At 40.1% G+C, this 26,630-nt stretch overlaps 2 protein-coding genes across 4 annotated transcripts; one reads left to right on the top strand and one right to left on the bottom strand.

Moving 5' to 3' along the window:
* Positions 1–322: 322 nt before the first annotated feature.
* On the top strand, positions 323–12,023 carry LOC112458279 (proclotting enzyme-like). The gene is made up of 11 exons (XM_025021846.1): positions 323–364; positions 5,453–5,943; positions 6,694–6,738; positions 7,100–7,102; positions 8,000–8,251; positions 10,083–10,171; positions 10,250–10,335; positions 10,450–10,587; positions 10,716–10,852; positions 11,123–11,280; positions 11,418–12,023. Exons 2-11 carry the CDS (start codon positions 5,460–5,462, stop codon positions 11,574–11,576), a joined length of 1,551 nt encoding a protein of 516 aa, XP_024877614.1. The 5' UTR covers positions 323–364; positions 5,453–5,459; the 3' UTR covers positions 11,577–12,023.
* A 266-nt stretch (positions 12,024–12,289) lies between these two features.
* LOC112458259 (probable cation-transporting ATPase 13A3) lies at positions 12,290–26,447 on the bottom strand. 3 transcript variants are annotated; one of them, XM_025021802.1, is made up of 11 exons: positions 25,354–26,447; positions 18,883–18,967; positions 18,564–18,791; positions 18,355–18,479; positions 18,119–18,275; positions 17,815–18,019; positions 17,400–17,738; positions 16,372–17,323; positions 15,744–16,263; positions 15,477–15,658; positions 12,290–15,352 (listed from the first exon to the last, which is right to left on the bottom strand). In XM_025021802.1, exons 1-11 carry the CDS (start codon positions 25,367–25,369, stop codon positions 13,926–13,928), a joined length of 4,236 nt encoding a protein of 1,411 aa, XP_024877570.1. In that variant the 5' UTR covers positions 25,370–26,447; the 3' UTR covers positions 12,290–13,925. The 3 variants fall into 3 exon arrangements, with proteins under 3 accessions (XP_024877570.1, XP_024877569.1, XP_024877568.1); XM_025021801.1 differs by lacking the exon at positions 25,354–26,447 and adding an exon at positions 19,388–20,314; XM_025021800.1 differs by lacking the exon at positions 25,354–26,447 and adding an exon at positions 19,388–20,314 and having other exon boundaries at positions 18,355–18,791.
* Positions 26,448–26,630: the final 183 nt, after the last annotated feature.

Below are 26,630 nucleotides of genomic sequence, written 5' to 3' on the forward strand. Positions count from 1 at the left end.
GCGAAGTTAGCTTCTCGTAGTAGTTTCGGAAATACAATCTCAGAATCTCGTCAGTTGGTCCTCGCTATTCTGGATATATAAATCGCGAGTGCACGGGCGTTTCGTGAGACGTGATCGTGGAATTGGAGGATAATCAACGACGAAGAATATCTTGCGGTGATATTCTTCGAAACAGCCACCCGTCGCGACGGTACCTTCAATTGTGTTATGGTGCTGAGGACTACCTCGGTCATACGAGGCAGACGAAGAGGTCGCAGAAGAGAGGGCGGCAGGAGTAGTGCCCTGGTGGGTTCCCCTTGAGAAATCGCTCGCATTGCTTCGATCAGCCGAGGAGAAATCCGGGAAGGTCACGTTTGGTGAATCGGTGAGTGCAGTCTCACGCCGATTTGTCTCCCCCTCTCGTAGAATGGTCTATTTTATTTCTCGCGTTTTCTATTTTCTAATCTTAAAACGCTGATGTAAAAAAAAAAAAAATACGCGCGGAATCTGGGAATAGTTCTCATGAATTAGACAGAAACAAAATTTAATGAACACTGTAGCTTTGGTGTGAAGAAGATTAGAAAATACTTCTTAAAACTGGAGCAGGGGAATATTACTTATTTAGCAGAGAGAAAACAATTTGAAGGAGAAAAGATTGTGCACTTTTGTAACAAGATGTAATTTGAGGTTTATTTGAGATCGTCATTATAATGTATAGTTCATTATCACGGAGAAACAGTATTAGAGGCAGGTGTTTTCTAAAACACATAGTGCAACGTACTGAAAGATCTATCTCACGATCAGAAACATGTGTCTTCTTTTTTTTTTTAACAATACAAGTTGGTCCGCATAAAGTGATTAACTCAATTTCGAAAATGAAAACTTTCTCCCGGGGCGTTTCTTCGCGCGCTTAATTGTACGAACGATAAATCGCATACACAGAGAACACATCTCAAAGCAGATCAAATTTATTCGATTTATTGTCTGAATCGGCGCGATGGATGAAGGCACGCAGAACGGAATGCTCAGTTTCGTTTTGTTTCATTAAGCTTAATGTGTGATTAAACGACAGTTACTATAAAAGCGAGGAGAAAGCAAGATCGGCTTCGTGGAGAGCACCTATCTTTCCAAAGAGAGGCTATCAGCCGTTTCTTACGTATAAAAAGTGTGTTAAACGAAAAGCGCAAGCCGGTGCGTGCGGTGATTTTGATGCATGGAAGCAATCGGTGTCAGATTCTCAACTTGGATTTCAACATAATATGATATTAAGTTTAATAATCGTTATATTAGTGGTTTCTTAATAATAGGCTTAATAATAGAAGGCTGTCAAGAAAAGAATGCTTCAATTGAAGATCAATTTTAGATAATTTGTAATTATACTAAAATTGGTTTTAAAAAAGTCTTCTTATAACTAAATAATTGATTTTACGTGACTGGATTGTCTATTAAATCTCCCGCGCGGAGATTTCACCTGCATACTCCAACTTTATCAAGCAATTGCATTAATTAACACGATTTATACAGATATTTGTTTCAAAGATACAAAATGGCGGTCGACAAACAGTCACGAGAGCAGTACATTTTCCTTAATTTTATACGAAAAGAAAGTTTCGCTGATTTCGGAAAGAAGACACGGTTTTGCAAGAGCGCGTGATCGCCGGTTTAAAGCACGAATTTCGCGTCACATGGCGCCTCAGAGAAGGTTTTTTTAAACTGCCATCCTCGTAGGCAGTGAAAGTACTTCCGTTCTTTCTCAAAACGAAACGCGACGTCGCATTGAGGATGCACGCTTCGGTACCGTTGTACACGCGTTGCCCAAACACTTCTCGTGGTTTACGTAACAGAATTTGATAGAAGTCTTAAAGAGAGAAACGTGGGCTCCGAAGAGTCGTTGGACGAGTAGGCTTTTAACTCTAGTCATTCAACTCTTCTAAGCGTCGCGTCGTGAGAGCAAGTATATATCTTGCAGTTCTCCACAAAGCAAACAACCAATAGAAATATTTCGATTAATCGTTGTTTTGATTTTTCTCCTTCGGTACGCGGTTTTTACATAATTGTTCGCTGAAAAGCAATTGCTCGTTGTTATTGCACATCCATCATCTCCGAGCCTGAAAATGGCCCAGAAACGAAGCCGCTAACGAGAAAAGATTCGTTACACAATGGAAAGTGTTCGTCACGAATGATATCGGTGAATTAGACCGCGAAAATGCTTACTCTTTTCAAGGCCGTGAATAAGATCAGCAGTTGCGACGTCAAGATTTCTTCGGAGAAGAAACCGGTTTCTATCCTCCGAAAGGAAACTCGGATGTGTTTTCGAAACACATTAAGCACAAAGACGAATTTCGAATATCTATATCGGGTTATATCGGGGTCCGTTCAAGGTTTTTACCTGCGGTTTCTCAATCTTTTGCTTCGGCAGAGAAAAGAAAAAGAACAAAAGCTGCCACATATGCTATATCCGGTGCGATTACAGCAACGAATGAGCGATTGGTAGATAAGGAATCTTTTCACTCGATATACGTGAATTTGAAGGTTGAAGCTCGGTCTACATTTTATACAGCTAGAGTATATTATCAGCAACATTAAGAGTTAGCTACTATCTAAATGGTAATTAAATATGACAGTTTAATAATTGTTGATTTATAAGAAAAAAAATTATGGCGGAATTAGAGCGACAAGTGAAAAGTGAAATGATCCTGGAAACGTACTTAAATAATTGTAAATTCCAACATTGCATATTATTGCTATCATTACGGAGAACCTCGGCTATATGATCTTCATTAGATACGTGTAATGATTAGAGTACTTATTGAAGTATATAAAATACACAATTTTGAAATATAATATTTTTCGATATTGAATTCTGAATTATTCTCTTATGCATTATACGGAAAATTAATTCCGCGCCGGTAATAGATACCACTGATACGCTTAATAACGCGCGCACGATGTAATGCGCTTCATTTTTCAGCGATATTATTTAGTTATATTATATAATTCCGGATGCGTATGTGTATTATCGTCGACATTATCGTCGTGGCTCGGCGGCGCGTGCAAAGCTTTTCTCTGTAATGCTTGGCCGATTCTATTGTTGTTAGCTATTAGGGTGTATGCGATGCGTCGAAGGAAAATCGTATCCTAGCTCAGCGAAACGTGCACGAGAGAATAATTATCCTTCGATTTGGGCGAAAGTAATGGCGAGCTCCTGCGCGACGCCAGGAGAAAGTGATAGGTCTTCATGTTCTTAACGTTGATTCACATACGGAATTCGATATGCCGCATCGCGCGGGCTGCGCGTGGACCGCACGGGAAAAGAAAAGGGATGTGATCGGAGATCCGATCCATGTGGGTGCTTGCATATACATACGTGCTTTCACTGACAGCTGAAAACGGACGCGGTAAACAACTGATGATACAGAATTAGCGATTTCATTAACTGTTGCAAAAATTAATTGTCTTTAATCTTTAATGAATTAAAGGGTGAAGTGTAACAATATTAATAGTAACAAAAACAAATTTGACTAAATTATTAGCAAAGTATTTAGCATTGAGAGAGAAAAGCAGTATAACGTATATAATATGTCAGTATACACAGAATGCGTGTTCAACATTACAGCTCGATTTCACAATTTAATACACTTTTATCTGTCTTTTACATCCATTGAGATACGCTTGACGGAGCTGGAAATCTAAAAAGAAAATCATAGCATTTCGTTATCTGTAATTCGCGAGAGAAAGAAAAACAATAATGTCGGGAAACGCAAGTTAAAGATCTGGGCAAAGGGGATCACGTTATAGTAATCGAACACTTTCACGGTGAAAATCATCGTGTGCAACGGATTCGCGTGCATTCGCGTGGCGTTTCGCAGGGAACAAAGGAAATAAGTAGAGGGAACAAAAGGTGGGAGGTTTTGAAGAACGATGTGAGCAGCGATTTGTAACTTCCGTCGTCGGGGCGGCGGATGGCACTGCGTGAACGTGAACTTCACACTGTCGTGCACGCAAGACGTATACTTTCACTTCTGGTGGATCCACGCGACGTAGAGCCAATGACCTACTAACACATCGAACCGTTGATCTTTTCTGCCACGATTGGCCCTGGCCCGGCAAGGCCGTCCATCAAGATTATTTAACGAACAATTATATCCTTCCCCTTTTATTTTCCTTTTTAACATTTCTAACGGTTTGATAGCTGCTCTCGATTTGTCTGCCAAACATGAGGTAACGATCAATCAATATCAATCAAAGGCGCGTGAACATTTGGTTTTTGAAAGAATCTATCTGGAAAAAATCCATTTATTATATTTTTATCCTTATAATAAGAATCTACTGATTATTTAAGTAATACAAAATTAATTATTTTTTAAGAAGCTGATGCACTAATGTTTTAATTACATGAGCGGTTAAAAATAGAGATTTACAAGTTTCAGGCCTTAGAGGAAGCCTAATGTACGAGGAAGCCTTGCTAAAGTTTTTTTTAGCACGTCGTTTTCTCTCACTAATGCCGTTCGTAGGCGATAGTTTCATTCGACAGAGATGTTGGTGAATTTAAGCACGTTTGGTGAATCTTTCTCATGTATAAATGCCATGATCTTTGGTTCCGGGTGAACCTCTTTACTTTCACTCGTTACGAAGGAGCGTGACGCAAACGGGATTTTGTCCCCGTCCTGTCAAGAGGAATTCACGCGGAAGTTGTTTTCCACTTTGTTTCGTTTGCCTCCATGCGTTGAGTCATATAAGATCTAGTTGTCAACTCTAAATTGCAGATAACAAAATCTAAATTTAAAAGAAACAATGGTTCATTCTTTGCTAAGATGTTGAAGATCGAAGACACTTTTCGTTACGAGCGATTGTAGATTATATTTTGGAGGAGCTTAGTAAAAAAAAAATTATCAGTAAATAGAAAAGAAAAATAATCCCTAAAAATTCTCATCTTCTAAAAACATCCCACGTTATCTACCTCTACATCATTTTTATCGTTTCATAAACGAGAACATGTGTTCATGGACGGTTCAGTGCCAAAAGAAAGTTCTTCGATTCACCGCAAAACCGCTGTTTGTGTGAACCGATAATTATGTGAGTACGAGTAGCGTGGCATTCCTCGAAGTTGGACCAGAATCATCGACGATTCCACTTGGCTGCGAGTTCGATGTGCATTTCCTTTCGCTAGGAATCAGTTCTAATATGGCGCCCGATGATGATTAACGACTCGTGAAACTCCGAGGAGAAAATCCTCGGTTCTGAATTGAGTGGTGACAGATTGTCTAGGATTCAAATATTATAGCATACGGAAAGATCGCTCAGACGCGCGTCTCTTACCTGATACCGTTTAGAAATATAAAATATATGCAAAATACATCTTGTTACAATAAATCTTTTTATAAATAATAATTTATATTATGCGTTATATGTTATTTAATTTTTTAAAGTTTAATGAGCACTTGATCTTGAGCAATAATTTCTAATCCTTCAGTAAAACGATGGGTGCATCGAGGCCGCGTCATTGGCTTTTCGCTGCAGTCGTCCTGAGTCTTTTTTCGAGCTTGATGGCGAGCGAGGTGCGGCGCTTCAGGAACTCCGATTTCTCGGCTATCGACGTGCGAAGAGATGGGGGGAGATCCAATCGTACCGGGTTCGTGGCAATCCGCCGGCGGAGATACGTACGATATCCGACGGGATCTGCTTATCTCCTCGAGAGTGGTCCGATATCACCCCACGGCAGGAACCTTGGGTCACATCCGGTCGCGCGTTTCGTTCCTCAGGCTCAATTCCCCAGTTCGTGGAGGCAGCACAAATCTCTTTGGGGAACTCCCACGATCGCCGATTACAATAGACCGGTGATGTCCCATCGGACGCCGCGATTGATATTTCGCGACAACGATTTCCTGCCGCCAATCGGAGGCGGCGCGGGATCTTTTTTCCAGCAATCTAATCAGCTGCCAGATTTCGAAGATGACATTAGAGGTAAGATTATATTTTTTATCTCTATTATAACTTATTGGCAAACTATAAATTGCATATAATTTCTAATATTTAAAATCGTGCATGTCAATAAATCATGTTCTCGATACTTTAAATGCAGTATTAGAAATTATGGGTTAGAAACTTATACTTAGACATATTGAAACGTTTCAGGCTTGTATTTATTGCTGCTCATTATTTTTTGAATGCAAAATAAATACATTTCCCTTTTACTTTCTTTCTTTTCTTCGTGCGCTCGTGTAATCCCGTCACTTCTGTAATTCGGTTTGCTGTGCAAATAGCGCTTCATCGGCGCTTTGAAGTGTTTAGAGAAGCGTGCAAATGCAAATGAGGTATTATATGAAACTTTCGAAGCATTTCAATTGTAAACGAACCGACACTTATCTCCGGCGCGAGCGAGTGAACTAACTCGCGAGCATATAAGCGCATAAAATGTGTAATGCCAGCGCAACAAACCGTAATAATCACTAATTTATTATTATAAATAGTGACCGCGCGTGTACGTAAAATATCAGACGGTATTTTTTAAATCTTAAACAGTTATGAATGGAGTTAATTAATTCTTGTGTCGATATTTTTTTCTAATTTTAGATAATTCAATCCTTATGCAGATCCTATGTGAGATTTTTATGCATTTTTCCTTTACTAAAATTGAACGGTTTTATTTTTTTGTAGGAAACAGTTTTTTCGATAATTGCGCTTTTCCAGAATAGCATCTTATCTTTATTTCAGATCTCCGGAAACAGACGCCGGATGATTACCCCAGATTGGAAACAGGTACGTGCAACTTGTCAGCGGAATCACAAAATTCGAATTAGCCGTAATGACGTGTTACTTCTGGAATTTTTCAATGCCTTCCACAAGTTCGCGATTTCTGCTTAGTTGTCGGTTTACTTGATCGCCTTGGTAACTTCGTCCTCTCGCGTAAACTCGTAAAAATCGGACGGTTTAGTCGCGCAACGTCTTCTTAATGGTGCGCGAAACTTATTTCCATTACAGTCGACGACTTCCGTCGTGGTCCAAGACACGGAAATCGTTACGACATCGTCGACGTCGCGCTTTGCCGCCGGACGGTAGATCGTTGTCACGCTGAACTGGTACGAGGTCCTTTTACGATTGCCCAAATGTTTCTCTATAGAAAGTCTGTCGGAGAAACGGTTAATATTACCATGTCGATACTTTTTTACACTTACCTTGAACAGTTTTATCCTAATAGATTCCAGCAAAATCGGTTTAATCCTTTTCTATTCAATACTCTATTTTTGATCGGATTGAGTTACAATTCTATAGTAATCTTAATGTGACGATTTTAACTACAATGATCCTGCTGGAATGAAAGTAGATATACCTATGTTCTTAGATTTTCCAAAATTATATTTTTCAAATAATTTATGCAAATTTAATTTAAAATGTAGTCTTTAATTAAAGTAAGGATCAAATGGTTAAAATTGTAATATATTCTTTTGTTTTACTACGATGCTAGCTTTAAACCAGTTCCTGGATTTTAACTCGCATTTCGTCTTTCGAAGTTAGACTTGGAGTAATCGGCGAAGTAAGAAGAGCGACCTCTTTCCTTCTATTATTACTAATTGATAATTGCATTGAGCATTAGTAATTGGAGTAGAAACTTGATCAGAAAGATTTGCATTCTGTAAAGAGTTTCAATTTCTTGTACTAGCATTAGGGTTACACGTGTTATTCAATGTGTATTAATATATAATAGTTACAATTATGTCTATAGTTAATTAATTAATATTGATAATTTTTTAATTTTTAACAATGTCTCTGATTATGAGAAGAATTACGTTCTATTGGAATCGTTTCTATTTTCGGCTAATACAGTTAAATAGATTGATATTAGATTAGTAACCACAATGATGCCTTTCTGCGAATCTTCTTGCGAACTGCGAATCTTATTTCCTCTTCGACCGGACGGAAATGCGGTCGCGCCGCTCATAAGTAGCTCGACAGTCACTCAGGACGATTACCTACGTAACTTGACAGTCGCGGAAGACAAGAGTTTCCATATTTTCTGCAGAGACGCGCCAACAAAAAAGACCGCTGTGGAAAGGCGACGATACATTGTGCGCGGACGGACGGAGCTGCGAATTTTTTCTTATGTGCTGGATGACTGCTGGCCTATTGGACGGCAGCTGCGGTGGCATTATGTACGCGTGTTGTCAGCGGAAAGACCCTAAAGCTCTCACTGATTATAACCTGATCGAGTCGCCTAGAGATCAATCTCGGCCGCTTCCGCTGGATTTGTACACGGAGACCGCCAGCGACGATCGTAAGTCCTTCCTTCGAAAAGCATGCCGTCCGTACTCTATAGCACCGCACTTGAAAGCATGACATCTACTTTGTCTCTTTATTCTTCTCTTTTTTTCTTTTTACCTTCCACCAATTTCCTGTCGATTGTTTTTCTCTTCATTAATTATTTCAAGACTATTTCACACACTTCGCACATTCGCGTGTATTCCAAGCACGCACTCGGTCCCACTTCTTCTTCACACACCGTTTATCACCCGAGAAATTGCACAGTTTCCTTACCGGATGCTTCCCATTTATCGTCTTGAATCTTTTCTTTTCTTTTAATATCACAATTCTTTTTTCTTTGACATACACATATTTTATATTCCTTTGGCCTTCTCCGTTTTCTTGATTTGCATGCACGTGATATAATATCCAAGCATATTAAATAAAATCGCATGAATTTCTATCTTCCCATGCATGGTTGTCCGAAAATGATTTTTATCAGTATCGTAACATTGTGTTTTCCGCACAATTATCCGTCTAAATTCCCATAAATGCCTATTAACGATTATGAATGCCCGTCTCCTTGATCTCGGTCCCTTTGCATTTTTCACCACGAGATAAAAACGGTCTTGTCAAAATCAAGTGTCCGCTTCAACGAAGAAGTACTATCCTTGCTGAATTAATGAATGAACAGCTACACGATAGAAATCGTAGATCAATTCTTACAAAGGGATAATACAAACTCTTGAAATTGGTAGAAAGTGCAGCAGGCGAATGGATGTAGATATCATAACAGCTGTCGTCGTTCATGGATTAATTTTCTAAATGGTGAAACGTGTTTTTCTGCATCGCCATCGGCTCATAAAACTTTGGCAATCCGTGCTCCGTCTCTTTCTCATAATCTACGTGATAAAACGCTTCACTGCATTCGTCAACAACCGTTTTTCATAAGGGATCATTTTATATAAAACGATACACTAATAAGCGCATGAATTTGTCAGCGACTAATTATAATTAAAAAAAAACATCTTTGTAATATCCTTTGTAGTTTCAAGTAATCTAACGAATATAAAAGATTTTGATTCAAGAAATAACGGTGTCGCATGTTTACACATGTATGGTTACGTAAAATAATTATCATAATAATTGTCAAGGAAAGTAATTTCAAACTATTGATTTTATAATATATTATATATCAATCTACGCTTATGCTCTTATCGAAATTTTTTTTATCAACAGCTTTGACTTAAGGGCTTGTATGAACAATCATGAATAATGTTTTTCTTTTATCTGTCGGGTAATGTTTGAGTAAGTGATCAATGTAACGCTGAGAATTACTCAATTACGTTGAAATTACTTGGTTACGAGCAATGCAGGCCAGGGTCCAACATTGAAATCGGATAGAAGAAGCTATTAAAAAAATCATCGTATTACTCCAAGTCCAATTTCGGCAAGAGAAGAACGGAGAAGAAACTTTTTTGTCGCTGTCGATTGCATGCCATGCCTTCGACAGTTCGCGTGTTCGACTCCAAAGGCGTTAATTGTTATGGAACTGCGCTTAAGCGTCATTGTGCGTTATTGTAATCACAGGTTGTGGCACACAGTTAGGATTGCCAGATGTTCTGTACACATAGAATATTTGAGGATTCTTATTTGTTTTATTTTACTACAATTACTGTCTACAAGAGTTCTACCGTTCCTCCGGAATTAATTTACTTGACACCTACGTTCTATTTCAGAAAGGAAAATTTGGCAACTCTAGCGCAATTCGTCACGCCAAATAATTAGACCCGACAGCCACGCTATATATAATTATAACGGCGACACTTTAATTGCATGCGAATCCAGGCAATTGCGTTTTACAGGTTGCGGCATACCGGTCGTCTCGAAACAAATCGCGCAGAGGAGGATTGTCGGCGGCGACGACGCCGGCTTTGGCAGTTTCCCGTGGCAGGTGAGACACGATGGCAATGCTAGATACCTTTGCTCGGCTTTCGAACTTATCGTTAAAATTAATTTCTTGTTTTAATAGGCGTACATACGGATCGGTTCCAGTAGATGCGGCGGTACTTTGGTCAATCGGTTTCACGTTGTCACCGCTGGGCACTGTGTTGCGAAGTGAGTGAGAAATAATCTGTCTGCATATATGTTTGTTTTACATACATGCAATTATTAAGCTGTAAATATAAGTTGATGCTAATTAGAATATTTAATACATTGTTTGAATGTCAGAGCGTCGGCGCGACAAGTCCAGGTCACCCTCGGCGATTATGTAGTGAATTCCGCGAGTGAATCTCTGCCAGCTTATACTTTTGGGGTTCGAGAGATCAGAGTACACCCTTACTTCAAATTTACGCCACAGGCGGACAGGTACGTTCGCATGTGTTACTAGTTTATTATAAATAAAATATGAATACTTCGAATGCACATCTGTCAGCGCTAAATAGAGTAAACTTTGTCGCGATTTCACATCTCCCATATTCATTGTTGTTTATCAGGTTCGATGTGGCTGTGCTTCGATTGGATCGACCGGTTCATTACATGCCTCATATAGCGCCTATATGTCTACCGGAGAAAAACGAAGATTTTCTGGGACAATATGGTTGGGCCGCGGGATGGGGTGCTTTACAAGCAGGTAGCGTTTTACTTGTGAAAAAATTGTGTTATACTTATCCATTAATATAATTTTAAATTTCATCTCTCGCCTTATCTGGATCCAATTACCAGAATATATGATTTCTTGCAATATTAATACAACAAACATTGAGTCATACGCACACATAAATTTGAATGGAAAAATAAGTATCCTACACTCAACTCTAATATTAATTTGCTATAGATAATTAAAATCTTGTTATATATTTTTGTCAGCTATTTATCTCATTATACGAATTACTTTATTTAGGTTCTAGATTGCGACCCAAGACGTTGCAGGCTGTAGACGTGCCCGTGATCGATAATCGCCTCTGCGAGCGGTGGCATCGGTCCAATGGCATCAACGTCGTCATTTATGACGAGATGATGTGTGCCGGTTACCGTGGCGGCGGTAAAGATTCGTGTCAGGTAAGCGATTTCATCATCGTGGGTGTGTACTGTTTGAACGATGAATCGTCGTTCCGTTCCCTTGTTCCTCTTCTTCTTCTGTCTCTTCTTCTCCAGTATGTTTTTTCAGGAATATGAGAAAGCCATTTAATTTTCAGGGTGATAGTGGAGGTCCGTTGATGTTGGAGAAAACTGGTCGATGGTATCTCATCGGCATCGTCTCCGCAGGTTACTCCTGCGCGCAACCAGGTCAACCGGGGATCTATCATCGCGTAGCCAAGACCGTTGACTGGATTACATATGTCATAAATTCGTAGCGCGTCCTCAATCGCGGGAGAATTATTCTCAGAAGGATCTTGAGAATTTTGAGCCGCGAACTTTTGAATGACACAAAGTTCGGGCATCCTTCGTGTCGGGAAATGATTTCCGAGGTTTAAATCACGTTTGAGAAATCAGTGTGACACGAAGACAAAAGCGTTTAACGAAAGGAATTAATTTTAATTGACTTCGAGAGAACGGACCATGTCTAGCGAAATTAAAGCCATTTTATTTTATGGGAATGTAAAAGTAATTTAGGGTGAAATCCACGTGTCGTAGACGTTTTCGTAATAAGCGATTTCGTGTTTCCGTTAATATTGTTTCGAAAGTGAGTAAAGGCTTGACGTTCCCTATTAAGTGTAATATGATATTATATAAGTATCTCTATTGACACAAGCGGGTGGCGCAAGTGTGTTGTAATTATAACGTTGTGAATGTATTGTAAATTAAGCGTGTATGATATGCGTATGAATTTGCGCTTAATAAATACTTTGTTTTTGATTTTATTATTGATTGCATTATTTTTTTCAAACAATTTCAATATTCTTAATTAATTCTATAATAATTATATGTATGTATAATATTACAATTATAATTTGAGACTATATTACCAAAGTAACAGATATAATATAAAATAACTTATTTTAGTGTCACTGTGATTCCCTTTCATTACGCTACAGAAAAAGCAACGATGAAATGAATAAACAGTGTCTACATTAAAAACATATTTTATTTGACTACCGCTACTTTTCAACACGAACTGTAGCGTCGTAGGTAAACCAACGCAATTAAGTATCTATATCCGTTGCGCATATTTTGTAAGTACATATTTTTTTTATCTTGATATACCTAGTTGTTTAACAGTACGTAATCGGCTCCGAGTAGCGACAATAGTTTATCGCTGTCGGTTTAGCCTATTTTATAACGTCGCATAATATTCAAGATAATTCCATTACTTAATGTAATACGCCTAAATATGTCACCAAACTCCTCGCACAACATCATTTCTAGTTCAAGTCAAATTTTTCATCGTGGAATGACTTTCGAGATGAACGTTTAACAATATTAGCAACGAATCAATTTCACAATCACATTGAGCCACAATCATCATTCCTAATTATTTCTCGAATCTTATCGTTTCTTAAAATGCAATGCGCATATGTTATGCGCTATATATAAATTACTTATGTACAATCATGCTATTTGAATAAATACAAATAAAACTCGGGGCTATAAAAAATGCATCGGGGAAACAAGTCGGGAAATAGCGGCCAGATAGTTAATGTCAATTTCGTGCCAGCTAAACGTACTTTGGAGGATTAATTGTAAGTCGCAAGTTAGCTTAAGTATTCGTTCGAATCGTAGTGAAAAAAGATATTATCACGCTGACTTATTCTCGAAGTTCACGCTTCACTTTAAGATCATGGGCTAAATGTTGTCGTAAACATTTAGATCTTTAAAACATAATACCCTACGCTCCGTCCAGAGGATTCTGCTTTGCATATCATACAATATACAATATACAATTTACAATTTCTCGTTTTCGAAGATAAATAACAATAATACTTTTCTGCTTCCGGATTCTAATAAAAGAAAGGAGGAAGAGGACTAGGGCATAAAGGAGGAATGGGTCAAAAGGGACCCTGGCCTGAGTCGAAATATAAATAATCCTAAGTTAGAAAGCGATTTATACGATTAGGAAATTAAATAATAATTATATAAATTACATATTGATAAATGTAATAAATTACATACGCAAATATGCAACAAATTACGTATTAAATATTATAATTACTTCCAAGCGAAAGAGGAGCCGTTCTACAAAAGAATAATGAAATGATAAAGTCTAATTAAATAGCGAGAGATCGCAAGTAATGACTAAACAGCTTTAATGCTGTTCTAATGTCCGGTTTATTCCTACATAGTTTAAGTAACGTCACTAATCCCCAAGTAGTGGATACTATTACTGACTAAACACATCGACTCACAGAAATCGCCTGATCAAGTATGAAATTCAAGTCGGGCGCCATTCACTTCTTACATAAAACGAATTATCATCATCTTAATGATATCAAATACGTATTCTGGCTATCACAAATACCGGATGGAAGGAGAGCTTATCGAAAATTGAGATTACAAGAGCATCAGGCATTTAAAACACGAAATTGCTGTGTCAAAGATCCGGGCTTTTCAGATTATGCCTCATATCGATCGTATAATTATCGCTTCGATGCCCTAAATGCGTCGATTAGAAATGAAGATTGAATAATATTCTGAATTAATTAGCTATTGGATTGATTTCAAGGTACTCAGCTACCTCTCGACCGATCTTTCGAGTGCTTTGAACCTCAGGACGGCAGGATATCTAATTCAAGCACGTTCTTGGTGTTGGACACTCGATCGTCGCTCTTGTGCACTAAGACATCCTTGAAGTCTCTCAGCTTCTGCGGTTGAGGGGTTGCGTTAGGATTTCTGGGAAGCGTGGCAATGGGATTGGTATTGTGATTCATGTAGGGTTTCTCGTAGCGATTGATGCCATTTGCCGATTCCGAATTGTGTCGTCGTTTTACTTTAGTTTCCGCATCTGGTTGTTTCGTCGACAAGTCCTTGTCCTCGAAGCACGGCACCGTCTGCATCGACACTGTGTTTCGACAATCGTCGAAGAGGGATCTGGGATTGAGAGTAACTTCGCGGGCGGAGCCGAAGTGTTTGAAACCGGCGCAAATCGGCGAGGTATTCATGAAGCTAGTGTCGGCGGGAAGGCATGACTCGGTGATCCGTTTCTCAATTTTGATCTCGGTGACATTCTGCCGAATTAATAAATTCGGCGCTACTTCCGGAAGTGGCTCCTGGGAAATCGGCGGCCACTTGGAATCGCGCGCCATGTCTCGTTCGATGGCTAGGAACTTCCGTCGAGATTTATCCACGTCGTGCCAGCGATAGCGCAACTTGCCGAACACAAGATACTCCACAAAGATATACTCAATCAGTAACGCAATCACGAAATTTACCACGCCATAGCCAACTAGAACGAAACGGAAGCCCAGATCGTTGGGCAGAACGAGCTGGAACCACGTAGTTAGCCATTCGAAGGGACATATCGCGAGATAAATGGAAAAGAGACTAAGGAAAACGAAGGAGGTGAGTAGGCCGTAATTGGTGAAGAGAGACTTTCTGTACGGTGGTCCTTTGGAGAACGCTACCGCCAGAATGATGTACTGCATAGAACTGACGATGAAGACCGTGTAATTCTCCATGCAACCCACGTCATCCTTATCCTCAGTTGCGGTTGGGTTGAATGGCACGAACCATGGCATCTGACGCAGATGCCAGAGACTTGTGTATTGGAAAATTGCGACGATTAGAAGTTGGGTGATCAAACTGAGTATTGGCGATGTGCTAATGAGGCTGTTGAGCGGCGCCATTTTTACCAACGGGCCCTCATAAGCCCCGGTGCGACCGAAGAAGAAAGCGAATATGGAAATGATGAAGAGATCGATGTACAGAAACTCGATGTCCGTCAAGTTCGACTCAATGCTGTAGAGGAGCATCACCGAGATAAATTGAGTGAGCGAGTAGGAAGCCATGTATTTGAAAATGCCAAAGGAGGTCACCAGCGCGGCGCGACCCTCGCGTATCACCGTTAGAACACTGGAGATGTTGGTTTCGCGACTGGTGAAGGGCGATGCGACGGAAGATTCCGTGTCCGATAAGGATATCCCGGTGTGCGCCGCTTTCAACGCGCCACAATCGTTAGCACCATCTCCCACCATGGCTGCGGAAAAAGAAATCTTGTATCAGATTATTAAGATTTATTGCGAGTTATCACATTTATTTGTCGTTCCATTAAAGGTGCGTTGTACTTTTGAACATAGGCTTTCTTTTATGTTCGCACTTACCAACGTAGTATCCTAAGGACTGTAGTTCTTGAATTAACTGCTGCTTCTGATCGGGCGACATTCTTGCGAAAATGGCACCGCGGGTGACCACTTTGGGTATTAGTTCTGGGTAATACTGCTTCATCAACGCCCACGTTTTTCCCGTCAATGCAAATACGTATTTATTCTTTAGGTATTGTACACTGCAATTATCAGATAAATCGTAAGTTTTATTATTATATATATTTATTTATTTTAATAGATTTCGCGATGCTGAAAAATACTTACTCGTCCGATAAATAATTGATATCGTCCTCCAACTTGGTGTTGCCGAAAGAGCCGCTCTCGACGGTTTCCAAGCTAACCACGCTGTTCAAATCGGTCATTTCGCTGAGATCGGGCTGACCGTTCGGTGAAGTCGGTGATGGTTGACTATCGCTCTTCGTGAAATAGATTTGCGGTTTCAGCTGATTCTGCTGATTCGTCGAGACGGCGACAACCGGCGTGCCTGGCTTTACAATATCGCAATCTCTAGCCACAGAGAGTGCGGTCAACATATTATCGCCCGTCACCATCACCGTCTTGATGCAAGCGGTGTTCAGTTCGGCGATCACTGGTGAGGTTTCGGGTTTCAGTCGGTTCTCCATAATTATAAGCGCCAAGAATGTCAAATCAATTTCGGCGGCTTCACGACTTATGCGTTGCACTTTGGCATACGGAAGACGGTTCAGAGATTTGTGCGCGAGGGCGATTACTCGATATCCCTCGGACGTGTATTCTTGTAGAACGGCCGCAAAATCTGAAGGAACTAAAAAAAAAAAAACAAGTAGAGATATCATTATTTTAATAAAATTAAAATAATAAAATTAGATAACTAATTAAAATTACACTGAATTATGCAATCGTAAAAACTTACTAGATTCTGCTCTTGAGAGACTGAGGATCATCTCTGGACTACCCTTGCAATAAAGTTCATAGTGATTGGCGCCCAATGTCCTGGTGATCACGCTCATCCTCTGTAAACTCGATGTAAAGGGAAATTGCCGGACAATGCCCACTTCCAGTCCTTGTTCCAGTTCCGTCGAAGAATCACCGAACGTAGCGTCGTGGAGGTTGCTGAGAGATATTCCGTCCATTACGTCGGAAGACACGGAGTTTTGTCGACTGAGCGTACCGCCCAAATCGTTGGGCAGTTTCTTGAGAAGCTTGGAATCCTTTGCTGGCCTAACGATCGTCGGAAAAAGCATGGAGAATTTAGATGTATCGGATACATCAGGTTCCTCCAGCGTCCATCCAGTGGATTCAAACATTTTTAGATCGAGCGGGTCTCCTACCAATTGGTTGTCGATTATCGTGATTCCGTGGCATGTAACCATGCCGATAAGAACCTCGGACAACGACAGACTAGCGATGTCCTTGACAGGCAACTGAAACTTTCCGTCAGATACGCTCACCACACCCCACATATCCAGACCGTCTTCGGTCAACGTTCCAGTCTTGTCGAAGCAAATGCAATCGATGGATCCTGACACGTTAATCGTTCTCGGGCTCGTGCAGTATATTTTATTATTTTGCAATCTACGTTGTGCTACGAGACGTCCGACCGTCATGGCAGCTGGTAATGCCGGTGGCACTACAATAGTGATGAGATCTAATGCTTCCAGAGTAATATGACTGCCGTGAACGCCTCTCATTATTTTCGTCACGATTGTGTAAACGACGCCGATGCTGGCTATGCACGCTAACAATATAACGAATTTATACGAGTCCTGTTCAAACTTGAAATCCACGGGCGGGGGATACATGATGGATCGCACAAGATCTCCTTTGCTGGTATTGAAACCTGTCCTGATGACCACAGCCAATACCTAACGCCACAGCACAATTATTTACATTTAGAAAAAATTAAAATATAAAAATGAAAAATATATCTGTGAAGTTTACCTTCTCACTACCGTAGTATCTTGTCTGTATAATTCTGGTACCGCAGAAAAGCGTATGCCTAGCATGTTCTTTGGTATTATATATCACATCGTTGGAAGAAGGAACTGGCGTTTTCGTGACAGGTACAGATTCTCCCGTCAGCATGGACTCGTTGAGGATACAGTTGCCGGTCAACAGCACGGCATCGCATGGCATTAGGCATCCATGAGATGGAATGACCAAGACGTCACCGGGTACCAAACGTTCGGTCGGCACTATTGCGGTTTGACTGGTCGTACGATCTCGCATGACCGTGGCGACATCGGACGAATGCACCGTCGAGCGCAAATTATGCTGATTCTAAGAAGAACAAAATTCGATCAGTTTAATCATGACACGAAATTACAACTAGAAAAAAAAAGGAGAAGTGACTCACTCGTCGCGTCTGGAAGACTGCCATTATAATTCCGGCGCTTGACATCGTGAGAATGACCATGGCATAGTAATAATAGTCGTCTGCGATCCACAGACAAAAACTAAATAGTTGGAAGACGTAGAACGGGTTGAGCACCTCGAGGCAGAGTAACGTGAATATGCTTTTCACGGGAATCACGATCTCGTTGTTGCCGTAAACGTTGCGCCTGTCGATGTAAATCGTCCAGTTAATTAATTATAATAATTGATGCGTTATGACGCCAAGTTCCCGTTAAAAAAACGTTGGAATTGTTCGACTTTTTTACCTCATGTACTGCTCCTGAGAACTGAGACCTTGTGCTTGATGTAACGTGGACGTAAGAACGTCGGTGTCGAGGCCACGCAGTTTCAAGAATTCCGATCTTTCCGGGTCCCAAACGTAGGTCAACTTCTTGCAATTGAAGATGGTTATGGATGGCACCTCTAAAAATATTTTCTCGTGATAAAACTATTTTATATTTGAAACGCACAGATCTCAAGAAGCATATACTGATTCACTCACGTTTGAATTGACCCCCGGAAAGATGCACGGACAACATCGGGGAGGTTTCCTTCTCCTCTCTGGCGGTTATTACACTCCCGTCCCATGCTTCATCGATTAGAGATTCTTCTTGGAAAGATTTATTACTGTGGAATAAAATATTAACTAACGATATCGCGATTTCGTTGATGGTGTTGACGTTTACAAGATGCATTGAAAAGATTACTAACATAATCTCCTGAGCGGTCAAAATCCTCAACTTCTTCACGTAATGACTCGTGTGTTTTCCTTGAAATTTCTCGATCAACAAAACGGTTTCCGCTTCTTCCAAAGAGCACTTGGTATGAGTGGCTAAAAGCATGAGACGTGGGACCCAATGGAATATCAGCCTCAGGAAGCCTCCGGTAATGATAATCAGGAACCAGATAATAACGGTCCGCATGCGGTTTCGTCTATAACTGTAACGATAATGAGCGGAAATTAAGTGGATTACGAAATTCAAGGAGAATTCATCTACGATTATGTGCATACGCAATATGAGTGACCTACCCGTAAATTTCCATCTGGTCCTCTTCACCGGGATTGATATAATCAACGCCATTCTTCAAATGTAGAAGGCCGTTGGCTCTAGTACCTGAAATGACGTCAATATCGTTACAACGAGGGGTCATTCGCATGCCGATCGTACTGAACGTTCACCAATCGCGAACTTTGTCCGGGTAACGCTTTCTCCGCGACGTTTCGTAAGATTCTGTTTGTTGTTAATGATGCGATGTGAGGCGCGTGCAGAATGTGCCGAGTTTCTGACGACAACGATGCCGCTCGTGGCCTTTATAACTCCGATCTCGTCAAATCACGAGGGGAATGAGAGAGAATGGAAATTGTGCGGTCATCGTCGAGGATAATCGCGGTAAAGTAGCGAGGTAGAATGGGACAACGCGTTTATTTAATGTCGAGCAGTATCAATGACCACGAAACGAATTTTGTCGGTAAACGAAGAATGTGATAAATAATTTGGAGAATACGATAAAGATATTTCTTCCTTGTTCCTTACCCTCCAGCAATTCCGTCTTTTGCTCGCGCTGATGCTCGTTCGCGGTAGTTGCGCTGCGACTACCGAAAACACTGTAAGCATTTCTGGTGAAGCTCAGGTTTAACTTGTTCGGCGTAGGAGGCATGCTCGCGATTAAGAAAATGCAGCTCAACCGAAAGGCGATTCAAGGGAAACTGGACTAAAATTCTCGAACGAACGGAATTCTACCTTTGATAAGTGCTTACACTCGATGCGGTATCTGTTTTTCTATATCTTTATCTTTATCTTTATTTTTCTCTGTTTTGAGTGTCTTCTCTATAATTCTTTTGAGAATCGTAATTTTTAGATGTAATTATTAGAGAATTTTTCCGTTAGACTCTCTCTTGAATCCTGCCTCCTTTGTTTCCCTTTATCTGCTCTGTCCTTTTTACTACGTATTGTAATTTAACACTAGCCTTAGTACCTAACGAATTATTGTCTGTATACGGGCGCTCCTCGAGGCTACCTCGGATCGCTCGATGTGAGACAGAGTTTCGTTATAAGCTATGATTAAAAATTCAGCCGGGACATTGAAACACGAAGACGAAGGGGAAGAGGGAGAGAATGCCGAAGATGATCGGTGAGCTAGGAGGTACGACGTGGGTGCCGTTTGAACGTTTTTGCGCTCTTCGGAACGTTAACCCCGTCTGCTACCGACACCGATTGCCCGCCATTTCGGGATCCCTCTTCAAGGTCCTCGCAGCGGGTCTTAGCGGTGCGTTATCCGGCATCTGGCCGGCATCAAGCTGGCACGGGAGATGCGACAATGACGATGACGACGACGACGACGACGACGACGACGTCCTACGGACTCTGAAAGCCGTCTCGTGGCTGTGCCAGAACCATAGACCGATGTCGGTCGTCGAGAGAGTGGCAGGAGAACGAGGATGCTGATGAGCGAATAGCGGTAGTTGGTGCTATCGCTTCGGACCTGCCCTCGGCTTCCTGGATTCGTGTCAGTCACCAGGGTCGGTGAGCTTTCGCCAGCCGATTCGTGGCGTGATCGCCGCTCGTTCACCCTCGCTCATACCGCGTTTCAGGTACACCAGGTCCAAAGCGCCCCTATCTGCGGAGCCGCTTCGTAGCGGCCGCGGTTGCGGCTGCGGTGCTAACGCTAGATCGCGGTAACGGCTCGCCGCTATTTTCTGCGTTCCACCTTTGGCCCTCGAAGACGACGATCCGTGATCTCTGCGACCGCACGCGGCCGCTACACCAGCTCCTACCGCCTCTCTTATGTGCTCGTGCCTCCCTTGTGCTGCTCGTTGGCGCGATCGCAAATACATTACGGGTTATAGGAGTATCCGGGGTTGCCGTCGGGATATCTCGATCGGCAGAAAGATTGTGACAGCTCGCGGTTTTTCACACGCGCACTACGCTGGAATTTTCCCCCGCGAGAAACGCAATAGTCTCAGCTTTTTTTAAGTAGACGAGATTACTGGATACACTCGATATCAGCTCACTTAGCGCGTGACTAAGTTCTCCTCTCCGATCAAATCAATCAATACGAATGAGAATTGCGCAATACTATTAGAATCGGTGCATTCTAAGATTTCCCGAAATCACCGATCTATTAATAGATCGCGAATTACGTCAACGATGACGTCTCAGTTCTCGGCAATAAAAAATATGCGTGACAAATAAAGAGATAGGAGGAGAAAGACTTCTCTACACCGAACACCAATAGATTTAACACTTTTGCGAATACGATTGTCCTCGCGGAAAAAACGATGACTTCTCTTTCGGCGCGATTTTTTCAGATGATCCGCTTAAACTCTTCACTCTCCTCAGGACTTCTAAGTACAGAGAATACAGTGCGATAGTTTGTGTCCAGCATTTTACTCATAGTGCCGGTATACGTTGCCGCTGGCGCGCAATAAGTTTCGATCACCCGCAAATTAGGAAACGGAAAAGAAAACGCCACTCTCCTGCGAGAAATCACTTTGCGCGCGGGTGTTTTCTCGACGCGGCGCTCATTCGTGGTGTTGCCGCCACCACCCTGGGATGCTGTGTCTCGCAGATGGATCGTTCTCCGTCTCAGACTCGAAAATCTTCTTTTACCACAAACTGCGTGCAAATATAAGACAATTTGCGAAAACGTGCTCGCACTAAAATGGCGGCGCGGCGCCGTCGTTTCGGAGTTCAGCTCCGAAATTGCCGACTCCGGCCAGGCTGACTGGCTGCTTAGCTGACTGGCTGCGTAGCAATTCCTTGTGATTGCTGATCACCGCTGTCACTCGCTGATCGCACAAACGACGAAACTTCACCAGAAAGAGACCTTCTTCATTGTGGAACACCGACGAACACGCGGTTGGAACGGTGCGACGGAGAGCCGGGGTTTTGTCTGCTCTGGATTGCGACCAGTCTCCGAACGTGAGCGAATCGAATAAAATGCTTGCCACAGAGACCGACCGAAAGGAAGACTTGCGCCCTGAGTCGTGGCAAACTCGGCTACAGGAACGTGTCTAAATGGGGCGCTTTGTCGAGCGGTAGAGCCTCGAGTTGAACGGGGTTCAATGCTCCGGCAGGGACAACTAAATATCTACTGGCTGCGCAGCGCCTTCAGTCCGCGCATCGTGAGAAATGCGATCAATCACGGTTTGTGAAGGTAAACACTAGATAAGTTTTATCTAGCATTTGTATGTTTCATTTCCATAAAACCGATCAAGTAGTTTTCAAATTATGAGAATTGAAGTTACCGTACGGTTTATCATACGAAATGTTATTTCATACGCAATACGCCGTCTACAACGTTCAACTGCAATAGTTATCGTTTAACAAATATCGATCGCAGTTTAAAATATACGGCTTACATCTTACAAGTTTATCGCAATTTTTATCGCTCGGAATACCCTTTTGATCTTTCAAAATCATAGCTTTCTGTCTTTACGGAGCACTATTCTCACTTAAATCGCACTTCTTATCTTTTACGATATATCGTGGGTCGTGTCGGATTTAAATAAGTCTAGATTAACATATTTTTTTCTATCATTCATAGATAAGTTCTTAAACGATGGTAACGAAAAAGCATAATTAAGAATCAGTAAATTATTTCACAAGGACTATTCTTATTCGTTTAAATCGAAATCTCTGTCTTTGCTTCATCTGGTAAAAGACATTTTGAAAGTCTGGAAGCTAGAATATGCGTTGCATTTCCTTTGGTTTCTATCCTTGTGTAGCCGTACCTGGGATTCCCCTACCATCAGCTGCTCAACTTATAACGATGACGAACGTCGACACCATCGTCGTTGCCGACCATGACTCATTTTTTCGTTAGCGCCGGCGCGACCGAGTTTCCTCGTCATCGTTCCCATTAATTACGGTTCTGATTTAAGTTATCAACTTTCCCTTCCGTCATTATTCGACTCTTCCGGTTGCAGGTATACATTTACATATCCATATACCGCGTACTAGGCCCTACTAGCTGACACCGGCTATTTTCCTCGATCAGACATCGTCTCCTCGTCTTTTACTCCGCCTGCTGTTTCTGCCTGCTATTTCCCTTTCGTTCCCTCGCGTCTCGTGAGATCCCATCGTATTGGAATATCGAACGACCAGACCCTCGTGGTCTATACCTCATTTTAGCTAACTCATCACTGTCCTAACAACACGTGCTCCATCACACACACACACACACACATACTCGACATTTAAAAACCTGCATTCTTTGACTGACAAATAAGTCACACCTGCCATAAAACTTCGCAGTACTTTCCGTTTAAAGGCATTTTTAACAATACAAGTTTCATAATTTTTTTTATTAAATATATTTTTGTGTTTAGATTCCTATCTTTCTATATTATATATAATTATTAATTAATTTTTTTATATTTTTTTACTTTTTAAATTTTTATTACTAATTTTTATTTTTAACATTTAGAAGCATTTTAATATCAAGATTTTATTGGTATTAATTAGTCATACTCGCATCGGTCGCAGATTTTGCAAATATTTAATATTATATAATATAATTTCTCAATCTGCACCGCAAACGTACTCCTATTACAGATGCATGGTTTTTTTTACATAGTAAACAGATAAGAGATATTATTTATAGTATTTATATTCGCAAAGTATGAAATTAAGGTATAAAATCGTTACAATAAAGTTATTTTGTATTTTACAACTTATCTACACGTAAGATCGTCCTTGTAATAAACTCTTTCGCGCTAATTATTATCATGGAATTCAAAATTCTTGATAAACCGATGATTAATTGATTAAATTTGTGACAAGAACGAGTGGACTTTATCGCGGAGCACAATTCACGCAACAAATGAAAGCAAAAAGATTTTCGCAAAAAAAAATGTTTCAGACCGGATAAAACTTTTGGGTGAAGATAACGATTAGTGCGTCTCTTTAATTGAAGCGTTAAACGGAATTAAAGACTCGTCAATATTAAAACGCCGAGCGAGACGTCGTTAGTAATTGAGCAATATTACTTTTGTCTAAGCAGTCGCGACTCTAAATGATGCAGAGGTCGAGGACAACGTTGCTAGCAGAATTTGTTGTTTCAATTCAACTTAATTTCACACAATTAAATATAAGTGACGGCTATTTTAAAACTTGTCATCATAAATATATGCATAAATTTTGCTAACATAATATCACTAATATCTAGCTTTTAATTAAAAAGAATATTACGTAGAGATACGTTCTTTTGATTGGCTAAAATTTAAATTTTAGATTGTCGACAACTTTCTATTTATTTATAATGATACATTCCTTGTCTCGTTGTTGCGCCATAATCAACTTGAAGATGCAAAATAGAATTACACCATAATCAACTCCAAACTAGAATTGCCGGTTATGTAAGATTACACTGATTGATGTGTATACGCATGCTGCACATATACGAATCTTGCATGACCAGTTAATTAACTTGGTTTTTTCTAAAAGTTCACTCATATTATGAAAGATAGAATAGAGTAGAAATATTTACGTAACGTCTCATAATTTAACACTTGTATTTAATATAAAAGACATTAAGTATAATTATGTTAACGACATTGTAACGACTGCCAGACTATTTGACTGTCACGTCAAAATGCACGCTTTGTGAAAAATATCTTTAAAAAGATTTATATCAAATGTACTATTCTATTATTTGCTATACTTAAAAGAACGAGGTTTTAATTTAACAATAAGATATTTTGTGAAAAATTTTTTTTTATAATAATTATATAGCTAATTGAGAAGAAATGGCCAGATAGAATAGTTATATGGATCTACTGAATTTACGATATTTACGTGTCTATACGCTTTACGTAAGACAATTTCAAACCAGATTAATATCTTGTCTCATAAATCACATGCTTTAGTTTTATGCTTGGGTAAACGGATTGACAGTATTACCTTATCTTTGCAGTTTCTTGCAAAAATATGATTCCAGTATAATTTGTCGCCAAGAGAATTATCACGTTTCCTTTCTCAAGCTAATATCTCGTTTTAGAATCTTTTAGCTAACTCATTATTATCTCAAGAGAGAGATAATTATTCTAGATAATAATTTACTCAAAATTGACACAGAAAATTACACACAAATAATAAAAAAAATACAATGCGACAACGTATGCTATGCTACGTGCTTTCCGTAGGATTTCAGTCACGTATTTATCATAATATTATTCATATAAGATTTGATGATTATTCAAATCGTTTATCGAGCAAAATATGTAATTTGAAGAATCGTACAGGTGGTTGCGATACAAAATTGTACTACTTAAAAGTTTAACGGTGAAAGTGATAATAATAATTGATGTTACTGAAACGCTAACTATCGTGTTAAGAATTCCAGACACGAGGCCGATAACCAGACATATTGACGAAGCAAACGTTCGATACCGCGAGACGGTTTGACAAGGATAACGAGACCAATCTTTCGTCTCATAAATCATGCTTCATACTTTGATAAGTTTCATACTTAGATAAATGATCTTGGAAAGTCTTACCATTCGCTGTATCCATCTTGCCGTCGTACGATGAGCAACAGTGAATTGCTGTGAGTTTTCTTGCGGTTCTCGGTGATCTCTTTCTTTGTGAGGTGAATATATCCTGTTCTCACAATCGTGTTGCAATTCTTACCGTGTTGCATTTGCAAACCTATTTAGCCAATCCTATGTGACGTCGAGTAGAAAAAAATATAACAAGATTTGTAAGAGTATAAAAAATGTCTATTTTTTAAATATATTAACCAGTCCACAAAAGTTAATTCTAGTTACACTTTATTCTAGTTACACGATTATTAAGCTCCGTTATTTCGTGTTTCGAAATGATATTGATAAGTCCCGCTACTTGGAATAGAGAGAGAGTTATGGAATGTAGAATCTCAAAAATAGTCGTAAACCAAGTGATTTCTATGCATCGCGCTAGATTTGACAGGTTCACCGACACTTCATTGGAAATGTGTCGCAATAGATCTCCGATACACTAAGCTTCTCTCGATCGCGATCTCGCGGTCGCGCGATCGAGAAAGCGACGACGGTGCGCGACGGCGCATCGGACAACACTGCGCTCTTTCCGATATATCACGTCGTATAGTATGTGCTACCGCCACCATCGGCCGAAAGTCGTTTTCTCTTATCGTTATGAGCCATTTGCTTGCCAGCCGATTTGTCAACGATCTAGATTTACGGTATGATAGCATCGAAAGAAACCTTTCGAAATCGTGTCTTCCTGAAATTCTTTCGCGATTAAAGATAAATATTAATCGTTACACACACTTTGAAATCACGTACTAAAGGATAGTTCATTCATAGTGATGACCTGAATAGCAAAATTTAGAAAACATCTATAATCCCGATCTAAGATTGATATCAGAATTAAGATTTTATCTTCGGCTAGGATTATAATTGAACGTTGAACTTATATAAATGGTTATTTTTGTTAATTTTGTCAACACAAATTAGGCAATCTCTATGTATGTAGATGCAACTATCTATATCTATTCTTTTGATAAGTTCCTTCTGTTATTTACCAAATTTCTCATATTTTTCAAGATTTTGTAACTCTTATCTATTATCTCGTTTATATAATTGAAAAAATGTAGTGCAAACAGGAAAATTTCTGATCTATATCAATCTGATTTATACCAAATAAAAAGTTCTTTTCTGAAATATTATTACTTTATCTACAGATATAGAGCAAATGCTGAAGTTGAAGCTCAGCGAGAGAAAGAAAATGGAAATTAATGAAGATTATCTTTGTTGGATGAAGATAGATAATACAA

Source organism: Temnothorax curvispinosus, unplaced genomic scaffold, assembly GCF_003070985.1.
Source record: "Temnothorax curvispinosus isolate PA1 unplaced genomic scaffold, ASM307098v1 QBEX01008784.1, whole genome shotgun sequence".
NCBI classification, from domain to species: Eukaryota; Metazoa; Arthropoda; class Insecta; order Hymenoptera; family Formicidae; genus Temnothorax; species Temnothorax curvispinosus.

Coding starts and splice junctions, on each gene's coding strand:
- LOC112458279 (XM_025021846.1), top strand. CDS start 5,460: ATGGGTGCATCGAGGCCGCGTCATTGGCTTTTCGCTGCAGTCGTCCTG. Junction 10,336..10,449: donor GCTGGGCACTGTGTTGCGAA/GTGAGTGAGAAA, acceptor TTTGAATGTCAG/AGCGTCGGCGCGACAAGTCC. Junction 11,281..11,417: donor GCGGTAAAGATTCGTGTCAG/GTAAGCGATTTC, acceptor TTTAATTTTCAG/GGTGATAGTGGAGGTCCGTT.
- LOC112458259 (XM_025021800.1), bottom strand. CDS start 19,511: ATGCCTCCTACGCCGAACAAGTTAAACCTGAGCTTCACCAGAAATGCT. Junction 18,792..18,882: donor GACCAGATGGAAATTTACGG/GTAGGTCACTCA, acceptor TTATCGTTACAG/TTATAGACGAAACCGCATGC. Junction 16,264..16,371: donor TCTCTCAAGAGCAGAATCTA/GTAAGTTTTTAC, acceptor TTTTTTTTTTAG/TTCCTTCAGATTTTGCGGCC.